Raw genomic sequence first — 14,226 nt, 5'->3', positions numbered from 1 at the left:
TGTGTGATTCTGAACAAATTCCAAAAATCCTGGGATTTTCTTTTTTTCTCTTTTCTTTTTTTCTTTCTTTCTTTCTTTTTTTTTCCGAGACAGAGTCTTGCTCTGTTGCCCAGGCTGGAGTGCAGTGGCATGATCTCTGCTCACTGCAACCTCCGACTCCCAGGTTCAAGCGATTCTCCTGCCTCACCCTCTCGAGCAGCTGAAACTACAGACGCGTGTGCACGGCTAATTTTTGTATTTTTAGTAGAAACGGGGTTTCATCATGTTGGCCAGGCTGTTCATGAACTCCTGACCTCAGGTGATCCGCCCGCCTCGGCCTCCCAAAGTGCTGGAATTACAGGCATGAGCCGCCGCACCCGAAGGCTGTGGTTTTCTATAAATCAGGAACTGTCTCTGATTCACCTTTGCCAGTGCCTGGTATATAGTCAGTGCTCAATAAGTGCTTACTGAATGACTGATGCTTGAAGGTCAGGTGAATGAGTGCAGCCTGTCGCAAGCCTCCGTGGCTTATATGGGTATTGTTAGAGCCCATGCTAACCAAGTCTCTCCCCTTGCCTCTCCTGCAGCCCGCCCTGAAGATGTTGGCACCAGCCTCTACTTTGTAAATGACTCCTTGCAGCAGGTGACCTTTTCCAGCTCCGTGGGGGTGGTGGTGCCCTGCCCGGCCGCGGGCTCCCCCAGCGCGGCCCTTCGATGGTACCTGGCCACGGGGGACGACATCTACGACGTGCCGCACATCCGGCACGTCCACGCCAACGGGACGCTGCAGCTCTACCCCTTCTCCCCATCCGCCTTCAATAGCTTTATCCACGACAATGACTACTTCTGCACCGCGGAGAACGCTGCCGGCAAGATCCGGAGCCCCAACATCCGCGTCAAAGCAGGTAAGGGACAAGACACTGGCTGCCCCAGTGGCACAGGAGGAGGCTGCGCCGTCATTCTGAGGATATTCGGAGGGGCTTGCAAGAAGTCATTCACTCAATAACAGTTTTGTTGTTCTCTTTTGAATCTTTGTTGTACCACTTGCTGTGTGTCCATAGGCATAAGAGACACCTTTCTTTCTCCTTTCTCTTTCTTTCTTTCTTTCTTTCCTTTCCTTTTCTTTTCTTTTCTTTCTTTTCTTTCTTTCTCTTTCTTTCTTTTTTCTTTCTTTCTTTCTCTCTTTCTTTCTTTCTTTCTTTCTTTCTTTTTGTTTTTTGAGACAGAGCCTCACTCTGTCGCCCAGACTGGAGTGCAGTGGTGAGAAGACACCTTCCTAAGCCTCAGTTTTCCCATCTGCAAAGTGGATGCAAGTACCTACCTCTGTATCCCTACAAGTGATGGTTAAATGAGATGGCGCTCATTTAAATGAGGTGCTCACTTCAGCCCCCTTGACTTATAGAAAACCCGCAGTGAGGTTTCCTTGAAGCCTTTTATTGAAAAATAATATATAAAGGAAAGTGCACACATTATAAGTATGTAGCTTGATGAAATTTTACAAACTTCAACTAACACTGAGATTGAGAAATACAACATCAGCACCTTAGAAGCGTTCCTCAAGCTTCTTTTGTGACACTATTCCCCTAAGAGCCACCACTATTCTGATTTCTAACAATGTAGATATTTTGCTTATTTATGAACTTTATACAAATGGTGTCCAACGGTGTATATTGTCTAGACCTTTTGCTCACCATTCTGCTTATGGGATTTACCCATGCTGCTGTGTGTGGTGGGAGGTTGGTTGTTCTCACTGCTGCCTAGTGTTCTATCATGCAACTAGACCACACTTTCTTTGTCCATTCTACTGCTGAGGGGATGTCTGAGGATGACATATCTCATGAGAAAAGGCATTTTGGTAAAATTCACGATGAAAGACTTTTAGCAGTGAAGGATTTTGGTCTTTGGAAGAGTAGGTGGAGGCAAGGAGGTAGGGTTTCTCAGGTGGTCTATTTTAAGAAAAAAGAAAGTCTTATTTCTCTGGATTAGGTCGGGAGGCCAAGGGGACAGCTAAGATCAGCCATTCTTCACTAGGACACCAGGGTACACTGGTGTCTCACAATCAATGGTAAGGTGGGTCTCAGATCATTATAAAGCACTGACATTTTGGGAATGGTTTTCAACTTAGAAGAGCTTTTCAACTTAAAGACCCAGCCCACTGCAATGGTGCCAGGGCTAGGTCACACCATCTTTTCCAGGGACTGTGTTGCGCCAACCAGGGAGAGTGGTTCTGGGAAAGGCCTCCCAACCAGCATGTGGTGACAGACCCTCTCTGACTTCTTGGGGTCCTTTTCCCTTAGGTACACCTCTCATAAGAGCAAGGTTTAAAGTAGCTGGGAACGGGAGTGTGTAGGGGTGAGGTGGGGTGAGAGCTGTCCTTCATTCCATCGGTTGGTTTGGGGCTAGACCATGAGCTCTTAGAACACAGAGATATGCTCGGGGTTTCTCCCTGGGCTCCCCATGGACTCTTTTTAGGAGCAAGTGCTTTGCACGGCTCAACCCCTAATGCAGCACCAAATGCTGGGCTGGGAGCCCTGAGGCCTGGGTTTGGAGCCCAGCTCTAGCCTCCACAACATGGAGGATTGGGCTAAGGGGAAGGGACCATGTTTCCTGTCACCTCCCCCTCATTGGATTAGGATGCAGTTTTCACAGTAAGTCTATACATGTGTTTTCACAAATGAAGAGATTAAAACAAAGAGAGTTAAGTCACTTGCCCAAGGGCACATAGCCAGTTAATCGCAGAGGTGCAGCTATCATGAAAAGTGACATTGCCAAAGTGCTTTCCTTGGGCTGGGCCTTTTATACGCTGCTCTTATGGTGATTTCCTTTCATAAATGAAGAAACTGGGGCTCCAGAAGGTTAACCAACCCTTGTCCAGGATCACACAGTGGGCCAGTGGAGGAGGCAGGGCCCGCTTGTTAGATGCCGTTAGCCATTAACCTCGGCTGACTCCCTGGGACATCACAGGTGGCGTGCACCCCAGCCCGCTCTTTCCACTCCACCACCTTGCCTCCCTCCAGGGTCCATTCCCCTTGTTCTCCTCTGTGCTCTCCCATATCTGGAGGCAGGGCTCTGCCCAAACCTTTGGAAGGGCTGGACCACAGATCCACAGAGCCACCAGTGCCTCTCCTCTCTTCTCTTTCTTCCACCTCAACCACATCTTCTCCTCATCACAGCCACAGCTTGGAGAAGGGGAAAGAATAAAGGCCGAGGGAGGGCCGGGAAGAGCCAGGCTGACTGGAAACACAGTCAATTAAGAGACTCTTGATGATGCCAGAGGGGCTGCAGGTGCACAGTCAGGGGGTGGGGATGGGCTGCCAGGGCCCTAAGTGTCACCCTGGCAACCATGGCAGGGAGAGGAGGAGGGCATGCTGCCCAGGTGCCTGCTGAGGGACAAGGTCGGGAGGCAGCAGGGCTCTGGATGTTCCAGCTTTGCTTGGCAGATAAGGGGGTGGAAGGATCAAGCGAGGCCTGGGAGAGGCCAAACAGAGGAGGACAAGGCAGAGGCAGAAGCCTTGGTCCCATTCCTAGGGCTGGGTCTGCCTGCCTGTAGGGCCAGACACATACAGCGGCTGCAGGTGGCAGTGCCCTAGAAGCCAGCTGAGGCAGGAGGTGGGCACGGTGGGGGAAGGGATGGTTCTGAAAGCAGGGGCAAGTCTGGGGGTCAGGGAGGGGTGCTGTAGAGGCTGCAGCCAGGGTCAGAAGCAGGAAGAAAGCAGCAAGAATGCTCTGTTTTGGAGAATCTTGGAGACTGTGTCCATGTCTCTAGGATTCTGTGTGTTCAGAGACAATCATAGTCCCAAACATTCTCTCCCTTTGTCCTTGTAAGCTCAGGATCTGAACTGCATTTCCCAGGCTGCCTTTCATGTTGAAGGAGCCCAAAACTCAATTGTTAGAGCATGTGTCACAGGTTTTATTTGGGTGCATTATGGTCACTATGTCCAAAATAATTGCCACCCTGGGTCCAGCAATAATGCAGGAAATCCGGTTTGGTTTTCTTAGGGGAATTCTAGCATATTTCCTTATTACCTGCACATCCCCTTGGTGAATATAACATTGCAGGGCTTAGTGCTGCCCTCAAGGCTCTTACAATCTAATATGACTTGCTAATACCGAAATGGGAAAGGTAGGAATTTGGATGGATGGTCTTGCAGAGGGAGGCCAGATATTTTTGAGGGAGAAAAGGCTGCCCAGTAGGATGGGGAGGAGGTTGATGGAGAAGGAGTTGCCCAGACAAGAACAAGATCATGGCAGGGGCTTCTAGGCTGGCTAAGCAGGAGGAGGGAAGGAAGAAGTGGGAAGGTGAGGCTGAAGGAGCAGAGGGAGTTGAGCTGACTCCCTGTTCCTTTCTGGGGACCCTCACCACATCCTTGTGACACTCTTCTCTTCCCCACTGCCAATCTCTCTGCAGTTTTCAGGGAACCCTACACCGTCCGGGTGGAGGATCAAAGGTCAATGCGTGGCAACGTGGCCGTCTTCAAGTGCCTCATCCCCTCTTCAGTGCAGGAATATGTTAGCGTTGTATCTTGGGAGAAAGACACAGTCTCCATCATCCCAGGTAAGAAGCGTCCCGGGGCTGCGGCAGACAGAGGTGCTCCCTCTGTGGGGACTGGATAAAGTAGAGATGCCTGAGCTGGTTGTTGAGCTCAATAAGATCTTGAGATTGGCTCTGGGGAGTGACTTGTTATTGTTCTGGTGATGCTTTGGCCAAAAAAAAAAAGTCTTTGGTCTTGGTCTGGCACGTCTCTCTGTGGGGTGTTGAAGACTCACACACTGGTGGTCTTGACTGGGTCTGTGAGGGTCCCATCAGACACCGAGTGCAGTGGAAGCCCCATCCTTTCTGACTGCTGGGGCTTTGCTTGACCCAGCCCTGAGGGACGAGAGGCAAGGCTGGAAGCACCTTACCTGCGAAAGGTGGCAAGGGGAGGAGGGATGAGAGGCGGGTTTGTGGTCTGTGTTCCTGCGTCGTGTGACTAAAACAGTGAGCACTGCCTCCTTGGAGGACCTGACTTCAGGAAGCATGTGTATGGGGACTTTCCTTCTTTCCTTCTTGAATGAGTTGGCTAAAGACTCCATTGGAATTCTAGCTGGCCTTGCATTTAGGCTGATGTTGGGAAATTGGGTTCATACCATGTTGTGGGTTCATCTCATTACAGCTGCCGTGATTGCGAGTCCCTCATTATTGGCTCCTTTTACCTCTCTGGGGTTGTGTCTGCCACAGGAAAACAGGTATAGAAGCCCCAAGAGAGGACCTCGGGTCCTTAAAATACCTCTAGGCCTCCATGTACAAAACTGTGGGATTTTTCCACCACCCATTTCTTCATCTCCGCACATTGCAGGGGTTCTGCTGCGTTTTCTTCCTTTCTCTACCAAGGACCTTTGTTTCCCTTGCTGTAAATTGGAGCAACTTGACCAGGTGATCTCTGAATGCCCTTTCAGCATTAAGGTCTCATAACTGATTGTTTGAAATGATTCTTGTTCCTCAAGGTTGATGATTTAGTTGGGGAAGATAAGACTTCTATTCATGGAACCTTTAAAGCAGGGGTTCTTAAGCCTGCTACCCATTTAAATCCCCGAGGAGCTCCTTTAGAAACACCAATGCTTAGCCCCAAATCAACTGAATTAGACTCTCCCAGGAGTAGAGCCTGCGCATCAGCCTTTTCAATGCTCGCTAGGTGGTTCTGATGTGTACCTAGGACAAGAACCATGCTCTGGCGTGTTGACAGCTAATGCGGCAGGAGACTTTCTTTGAGACATTAATTTGCCTTTTACGCTCAGTACTTTTTCCTTCTCTCAGTTCCAAGCAGATGGCCAGGCCATTATATCTCCTGACTTCAGAGCTTGTAGCAGGATGGGAATTCGAAGCTCCTGGAAGACAGCTGCTCCTCCTGTCTTTTGTAAAACCATAGGCTAATAGCAAAGGTTAGGAAGGGTGTTTTGTCTGGGGAGGAGAGCCTCTGAGGGCAAGGAACAAAGAGGAGATGAAAGGATGCCAGGGATGAGGATGGTGCTGAAGGCTGCTCCATGGATGCAGCCAGAAGAAGCGGTTGGACCCCGCAGGGGTGGCTGTGTGGGGTCCTGCAGGGTCTGAGACTGAGGCCAGGGTTCTTGGGTTCAAATGAGTCGTGAGGTGCACAGCCCAAGAGCCAAAGCAATCATTCAGGCAGGGACCATGGGCTGGTGAGGAGCAGAGGTACCTCGGACCTTGGCATACCCTGGGAGAAGCCCCAATAATGTTGGGGACAATCTCCTGCCTATCTAGCAGAGTCAGATTTAAGGTGATTTAAAGAACATAAAGAAATGTGGTATTTCTTATATATTTAAGTTTATAGACTAAGCATTACATCCATTAAATAATGATAATTATTGCATTAAAATTTGGGGAGTGCTTACTATATCCCAGGTACAGGGCTCAGAAACTTCCATACAGGATCTCTTTTTATCATCACAAAAAGTCTGTAAATGTGTTTTCCACTCTCCACTTTACAGAAGAGGAAACTGAGGCTCAAAGAAGTGAAGTACCTTCTGAATCACACTGAGCAGAGGGTGGGGCTGGAACCAGAGTCTGTTTTTTCAACCTGTGTGCTTAACCCCACACAGACGTGCCTCACCTACCATATAAATGTATCCAATAAAGTGTTACTCTGGCTACAGTGGAGGCTTTGAATGTGTACTGTAGGCAGTGAGGCCTTTGGCTTTAGGAAGGGGGACAAATTGATGTAGGGATGGCTTCATGGAACCAAGTGCAGTGTGGTGATTAAGAGCCTAGAATCTGGGACCAGACTACCTGCATTTAAGACTCACTCCATTGCTTACTAGCTGGGTGAGTCATTTACCCCCTCCGTTTCCCCACCTGTAAAACGGACTCATAGGGTTCGAGTAAGAATGAAATGAATCAATATATGAACAATGTCTAGAACACTGCCCGACACTTGCTGAGCACAGGTTATAGCGATTATTAGGTGGAAGAGAGCATTTGCGCTTGCGGTTTGCTGCAGTGGTGTGTGTTTCTGGTATGGAATGGTGTCTGTGTTCCCCACACGACTACAGTTCCCACAGGCCGGAACTGGATTGTTCTCATCCACACATCTCCACTTTCTGCACTCAGGGTAAATAAAAGCTCACTAAATGATCAGTGAGTATATGAATGGATGGCTGGAAGAATTCCAGAGGAATCTGGGGAATGGCATGGACAGAGACATGGAATAAGACAGCAGGCTGGGCATGGGATGGGGAGAAGACCAGATCAGATAGGAGAGAAGGAAGGTTAACTGGTTCCTGTGCTTAGGAGCTGGAGGCAGGGAGCTTCCCCCAGGCGGCCCCTGTAGTTGGTGCTTCAGGGCTATCTTTGATGTCAAGACTGGGCTGGTGGCCCCATAGGGCATAATTATCAGGAAAGTGGCCTTGATGCTAATCTGCAGGGCTGTGTTAAACTTCGGTTTTGCAGAACCCCTTTCTTTAGTTTGGCATTGGAGAATTTTCCTCTCCTGCCCAGCCCTCCAGCCCCATCTATAATCATTCTAGATCATTCTACAGCTACATGTTAGATCCAGGGCCAGTCTTCTCCAAGTGCAGAAATCCAACTAGCATGATCATGGAGGACTCCATGAGAGCCAGAGAGAGTGGAGTTTTGTCTTGTCCAGGCTCTGTAGGTCCAGGACCAGAACTCGGGCCCACATGCCACATGCTTTAATTTTGGCAAATGAAAGTAGTTTGATTTTTTATAAAAATAGGATTTTTTTCCACTAACCATATTCACACTATGCCCAGTGTGTGTGCTGTGTGTGTGTGTGTGCATTTTGAGGTGAGGAGGCTGGATGGCACTTCTCATGGTAGGGGAAGATTACATGGCAAGTTGCCCTGAAGGTTAATGGAGGATGGAAGAGCCAGGGATACTTCCCTCTGACACTTCAGGATCAGCTTCTGGAGCCAGAGGAACTGTGTTGACTTTGATTTCTGGATCTGCAGGGCTGGGCTCAGCTTCACAAACCACAAGTCCAGCAGGAGCTGGAACACAGAAGGAGCAGGGAGACTGGTGTGGGCCCATCAGAGCCCCAGGAGGCATCCCCTTGGGGATGCAGGTGCCCTGGGAGGAGGGGGCCCTCATGTGGGTGCAGCCCCTGTGGATGGGAGCTGGCTCTCCCACGCCTCTTTCTGAAGGAGTCTGGGAAGAATTGAAGGCTTGGGACCAAAAACAATCTCCATGAATTGGGTGCTTACTCACAGGTTAGCCTTCCCGGCTATCCCTGGCTATCCTGAAGCTGGCAAAGGAAACTCTCACCAGCTTTTTGGCTGTGCTTTGCCCAGGGCAGGGAGAGTCTGGAAAAACAGCCCAAAGTGCTACCCTTCAGCCACCTACTATACCCGCCTCCACTCCCTCAAGTGGGTCATCTTTCCATCCGCTGTTTAAAGATGTGTGTAAAGCATAGAGCCTCTCACTTTGTATCTGGCAGACTCCCACCCTTGCTTCTCTCTCCAGGGAACTGATCCTGGTGTGAACTGGCTCTCCAAGGCTGGCAGGGTTGGGGTAAGAGGGCCAAAGGCTGTGCACAAACATAAATTAAAATTAACGCCTCCAGTGAAGCTGAGATGTGGTTTAATTTCCCATCTGCATGATCACCATTACAATACATGTTATTGGATATAAAGATAAATCCGGCCCCGTTCCTAATAGCTTTTAATTTCCACCAGACCTGATTATATCAATGTGGGCCCCTTGTGGGAGTCTCCCAGCATGCTCTTCCCCAGCATCCTGACTGGCTATCTTGGCCCCAGCGGGGAGTTTGGGACACTGCTCAGATGCAGGCCAGATGTGTCTGCTGCTGCTCAGGAAGACAAGCCTGCATCAGCTCCTTTGTCCATGCAAATGGGGATACTGAGTTGTCACCGTGCCTTGCCAGGCTGAAAGTGCGCTGAGGACACTGTTTATTGTGGGTAGGGAGACACGGGCAAGGACGCCTCTGGCCAGAGGGGTCCTGTGACATGAGAAAAGGTCTCTTAGTGTCGTATAAGGATTCCTATCAGGCAGTGCTTCCTCCCTGCAGCCCACCTTTGGCCAAGAGAGCAAAGTAAACTACCAGCCTCCCTAGAATAATGGACTCCAGAGTTCCAGGGTGCCAAATGGGTTTTCATAGCTCTCATTCAATTCAGCGATCTCTTCTGCCTGGGGTACAGTGGCCCCCTCCTCTCTCTGTTGACACCCTGCCCCTCTTTTGTCCCTTACACTTCGTCCACATGCCCTCTTCCACGAGGCCAGACATAGGCCTGCCGGGCAGACAGTACTACCCTGGTTTCATTCCTGGAGCCCTGCCTTCATTCTGTCTTGCGTCCTAGTCCGTTATTTCTATCTGTCTGCCGCAGGAGGGTGTACAACTGTATCTTTCATCTTTTTATCCTCAGAACCAGCATAGGACTGTCACAGAGGAATAATAATAATAATAACAAGATTAATGATAATACCTATGCTGTATGGAGACCTCTTTTGGGTTAGGCATTTTATATATATTATCTGTAATCCTCACAATAACCCTTTAAGAGAGATAATGTTTTTATGTTCTGTTTTTGTTTTTATTTTCTCATTTTATAAATGAGGATGTTGAGGCCCAGAGCAGTTAAGCACGTTACCCAAGGCCACACAGCTAATAAGAGATGTGGCCCGGATGTGAGCCGGTCTTCCGGTTCCTCTACTTCCCACCGCCTCTCCGGAGCAGACTGGGAATCATTAGGAATCGGGTGTCCTTAGGTTTCCACATAGGAGGGCCCATCTCTGTCTCCTGCACTTGCCTGGGAACAGAAATCTGCCACCAACCCTTGTGCTGACCTCTGACTGTGTGTGCAGTGACCAGAGGCTTGGGCTCCTCTGAAGGGCAACAGATCTCCAGCTTAAAGACCAGTGAACAAAACAGCCATCCTAACAAGAAGGCTTTGTTGGGCGCTGGCTCTGTTTTTGGCCCCGTGGGAGACACAAAGACTGTCCTAAACTGGGAATTTAGGATTCAGCTCATGTTGTCGGCTCTGATGGACGGGGATGGATAATCTCAATACAACAAACAAATGTGATCTTGGTTTGGCTTTGGAATGCAGATTCAATTTATTAATTACATTTTGTTCAGGCTGACATGAAGGTCACTTCTTTGGCTCTCACGAATCTACACCAACTCGAATGGGAGATGGGCACAGAGAGGGGAGGTGGTGCCGGTGCTGGAAACCAGTTTGGGCCACATGTAGGCTATGAACATGTGGAATCACAGACTGTGAGAGCTGGAGAGTTCCCTGGAGACTGTGTCATTCAGCCTCTGCATTTATGGATAAAGAAACCGAGGCCTAGACCAATGCTGTCTCCTGCCATCTTCTCTCCTCTCCTGCTCACTCTCAGGGCACATGATTTTAACTACTCATGGGGCACCTTTGTATTTCACTACAGATACCAGTTATTTTTCCTCCTTTGTCTGTCTGAAGCCTACGCATCTTTCAAAGTCTGGTTCAAATACTACTTTTTCCATGATGTCTTTCCTCGATTTCTGCTAAGAATGGATTTAAAAGTCACCCAGATTAACCCACTCCAAGGGGCTCCTTTTCTGGACTCCCTCCAAACTTTATCAGTTCCTTGCTCAAGACACTAATCGTACTTTGTCCTGTAATTTTTTTTTTTAGGTCTGTGTTATCCCCATTACAGGAATGTATAATCATCAGGGGCAGGATTCATATTTTATTCAGACCTCTCTTCTCTCCAGTGATTAATGGTGATGACAAAATGACAGTCTCTCCCCTACTGAACCGTCCTGTGGAATGGAGGACACTGGGAGACCTGCCTAAGGTCCCGTGGCAAATCGGCGGCATTACCAGTGTCTAATCTTGGTGGTCCTTCACCTCCATAATGCCGAGTTGCTTCTGTGTGTTCCTCTTGTGATTCTTTGTTGTTCAGATGTAGAACTGGGGACCTAAGCTCTTAACTACTCATGAGTCTGGAGAAAAGTGGCTGGGATTGTCACCCTGCACTAGTGGGAAATAGATGATAGATCCGAGGCAATTCAACAAAAGGAGCTTGGACCCCTGCTGGGTGCCAGGCACAGTGCCAGGCCTTGCAGAGGAGTCCAGGTTGGCCATGATCTGTTCCTTTCCTGGCTTCTGTCTTGGGACTATAGTGTCTTCCCACAAAGAGGAGGATACCACAGGACCACTCTTTCTGCTGATGGCCGCACAGTAAGGCATGCTGAAGGAGACGGGCCCTCAAGTCAGGCCCTGGAGTCTGTGACCAGGTCAAAAGGGCAGAGAGAGCACTTTGGGTGGAGGTGACAGTGCAGGCACAGGCAAATGGGGCAATGAAAGGGTGGGGTGATCTGGGAATGTAGCTGGAGGGTAAGAAGAAGTGGTGAGAGACCTGAGAGGTCACTGGGCCATTTAACTCATGAAGGTACTGCCTAGATCTAGGGAAGAAGAATAAGGGACAACATGATAAGAATGACTAATATTTATTGAGCACTTACTAAGTTGCCAGGCTCTGTTCTAAGCGTTTGACATATTTAGCTTGTTTCACCTTCTCAGCAATCTGAAGACAACGGGACTTTTATTCCCCCGTTTTACAGATGGGCAAGCTGAGGCACAAAGACGCTAAGTAAATTGCTTAAAGTTAGTAGGTGGTGGAGCCACAACTTAAACTTATGCATTCAGACTCCATCATCTGTGCTCCTAAGTGCAGCACTATATTATCTCCCAAAGAATTAACATACTATATATATATAAAATATATATTTTATATATATATATATATATATTTTTTTTTTTGAGATGGAATCTCGCTCTGTCACCCAGGTGATCTTGGTTCACTGCAACCTCCACCCCCCAAGTCCAAGTGATTCTCTTGTCTCAGCCTCCTGACTATCTGGGATTACAGGCGCACACCACCACGCCTGGCTAATTTTTGTATTTTTAGTAGAGACGGGGTTTCACCATATTTTAAAACTCCTGCAAATCAACAAGAAAAAGACAATCCACAGAAAGTTGGGTAACAGTTACGAGCAAACAATTCACAGAAGATATAGTGGGATGTGGTGGAAAGAAGACAGGCTGTGGAGTCTGCCAGTCTTAATTGGTGACCTTGAGCAAGTTACTTCCAAAGCCTCAGTTTAATCATCTATAAAATGGGAATGGTAAAACCTATTGCACATAGAATCCTTGAAATAAAAATTGGGCCTCTGAGGAGACTCAGATTCTTAGATGGGAAAGGAGTCACCTAAATGCATCAGAGAAATTTTCCATCTAGCTTCATGCAGTTGTCCAACCTTAGACCTCATCTCCCTCACCCTATCTTCTCCATCATCTGGCATCATCACTCACCACCTGTGCTCCCCTTTCTGGGTGCTGGGCTAGAGGTGGTAAGCTAGGGGCTGCAGCCACCCAAAGGGGTGGTGGTCCTGGAGTCACAGATGGAGAGCGAATCCACGTAACTATGATCTTGAGAAAGCTACAAAGGACTGTGCAAGATGGATCACCACCATCATGTTTTTATCTCAAATATTCCATGATAATAACTGAATAGAATGACAGAAACAAAGTGCCTAGGATGTAGTATTAATCTCTAGATTCACTAGTACCTTGCAGGGTACCTGATAAACATTTTCTGTTGAGGGAAGGAATGGAGGTGCGGTTTTGTACCAACATAGTAAATATCAACTCCACAAACTGCGGGTTGTCTAATTTGCTCCAAGTGCTTAAGCCCTGGTTCAATAAAAACTATTGTCTCTCAAACGATACAGTTTATAAAGTGCTTTCAGATGATGTCACTGGCTCCTCAAAATAGCCCCCATTACCTTGCCTATTTTATAGGTGAGGACACAGAGGCAGTGTGGCTTAGTGACTTGTGCAGGCAGAAGAGGAGTGAGAGGGGAGACAATAGACATGTATGAGTCCATAAGTGTATGTAGGGTCCTGCGGCAGGCACTTGCATGTCATCTCATTTAATCATGCTTGGAACCCTCGGAGGGAAACATGCTACCCCCATTCTTAGATGTAAAGAAAATGAGATTCAGAGAGGCTGAGCGATTTGCTCCAGGTCACACAGATTCCAAGTGGCAAGGCTTGGGCATGGACCAGAGCTTCTGTCCCCAAAGTCCAACCTTCTTCCTTGTAACAGTGACTCCAGGCAGAGCGCTGTCCTAGGAACTCCCAGCAATTACTGTTTCCCTCATCAAGGCAGTCAGAGAATGGAAAAGGCAGCTGGTCCTTAATTTGGCTGTTGTTTGTTTGTTGTTTGCTTTGTTGAGAAAGGAAGCCTCGGACTCAGACATCTTGTATTCTTCCTTGAAGTGTGGAGAAAATTCTACCTTCCAAAGCTGTTAAGCATACGTTGCAGGTTAGTGATTATAGGAAAGCACTCGGAGGCAGCAATGGGATTCTCTCCCTAAACTGAGATGATACTCATAGTGGCAAGAATGGTTTGTAGGAAAATAAGTGATCAGTTATTGAGCTCGTCCGTGATAAGTGCTTTTCTCCATCATTTTATTTAAGCTTCACAGGTGCCCTATGTAGTCCGTATTACTATTATTCCCATTTTGCAGATGTGGGGCCTGAGGCACAGAGAGGTCAGCCTTCCCAAGGCCATACCCTGAGGAAATGAGGCAGAATCTGAGCCCAGGGCAGTTTGGTTTCAGCTCTTGGAGATAACTTGGGCCACTTCTCCATCTGTGCCCTGCAGCCGGCATCACCTTCGGTTTGTATGGTGCTCTCTGGTTTATAAAGCCCGTTCACTGGCATCATCTTATTGAATCCTCCCCAACACATCTGCGGGAGACACAGGTTTAACAGACGAGGAAGTCAAGGCTTGGGGGCACTGAGGGACCTGCTCAAGGTCACACAGCCAGGGAGAGTTACACCAGAGCTCTGGTTTTGATGCCTATGCCCCAGGAGCTCTCAAAGCGCCCCCTCCCAGAGAACATGCCCGCAGCTCCCTAGAACTTCTTCCAATATCCCAGCAGGCGGGCTGTTCTGCGCTTGCACGCCAGTTGGTTGGTTCCAGAACCATCAGCCACACTCCTCAGTCAAGCAGAAATGTCTCGTGTTCACAGGTGCCTCTGGCGGCGTGTGCATGTGTCATGTTTTGCTTTTCCATTTAGTTCATGGCAGGCGCTGCATTTCCAGAGCACCCCCTGGGTGAATTTCAGCAGATTTAAGACAATTGCAGGCAAATGCTCTGCCCCGGGATCACACCCTGGCGGTGGACACAGAGCAAGCAGCATTGTTTGGTTAAGTTGG

General features: G+C 48.5%; 2 protein-coding genes across 4 annotated transcripts in view; one reads left to right on the top strand and one right to left on the bottom strand.

Moving 5' to 3' along the window:
- The window catches only part of CD3E (CD3 epsilon subunit of T-cell receptor complex), a 541,795-nt gene extending 536,501 nt beyond the window's left edge, over positions 1-5,294 (bottom strand). Inside the window, exon 1 of the mRNA XM_063783440.1 lies at positions 5,289-5,294. Coding sequence (XP_063639510.1) covers positions 5,289-5,292 — 4 coding nt within the window. The 5' untranslated portion in view covers positions 5,293-5,294. The remainder of the gene's footprint in view (positions 1-5,288) is intronic.
- The window catches only part of DSCAML1 (DS cell adhesion molecule like 1), a 388,366-nt gene that overhangs the window by 36,064 nt on the left and 338,076 nt on the right, over positions 1-14,226 (top strand). For all 3 annotated transcript variants that reach the window (XM_001158737.6, XM_054661640.2, XM_063783415.1), the window contains exons 2-3: positions 567-884; positions 4,388-4,534. In XM_001158737.6, the coding sequence (XP_001158737.5) occupies positions 567-884; positions 4,388-4,534 (465 nt within the window). The remainder of the gene's footprint in view (positions 1-566; positions 885-4,387; positions 4,535-14,226) is intronic.

The sequence above is a fragment of the Pan troglodytes genome, chromosome 9 (assembly GCF_028858775.2).
Source record: "Pan troglodytes isolate AG18354 chromosome 9, NHGRI_mPanTro3-v2.0_pri, whole genome shotgun sequence".
Classification (NCBI taxonomy): domain Eukaryota; kingdom Metazoa; phylum Chordata; class Mammalia; order Primates; family Hominidae; genus Pan; species Pan troglodytes.
Note: the sequence above shows the minus strand (reverse complement) of the source record. Positions and strands in the feature narration are given on the sequence as shown.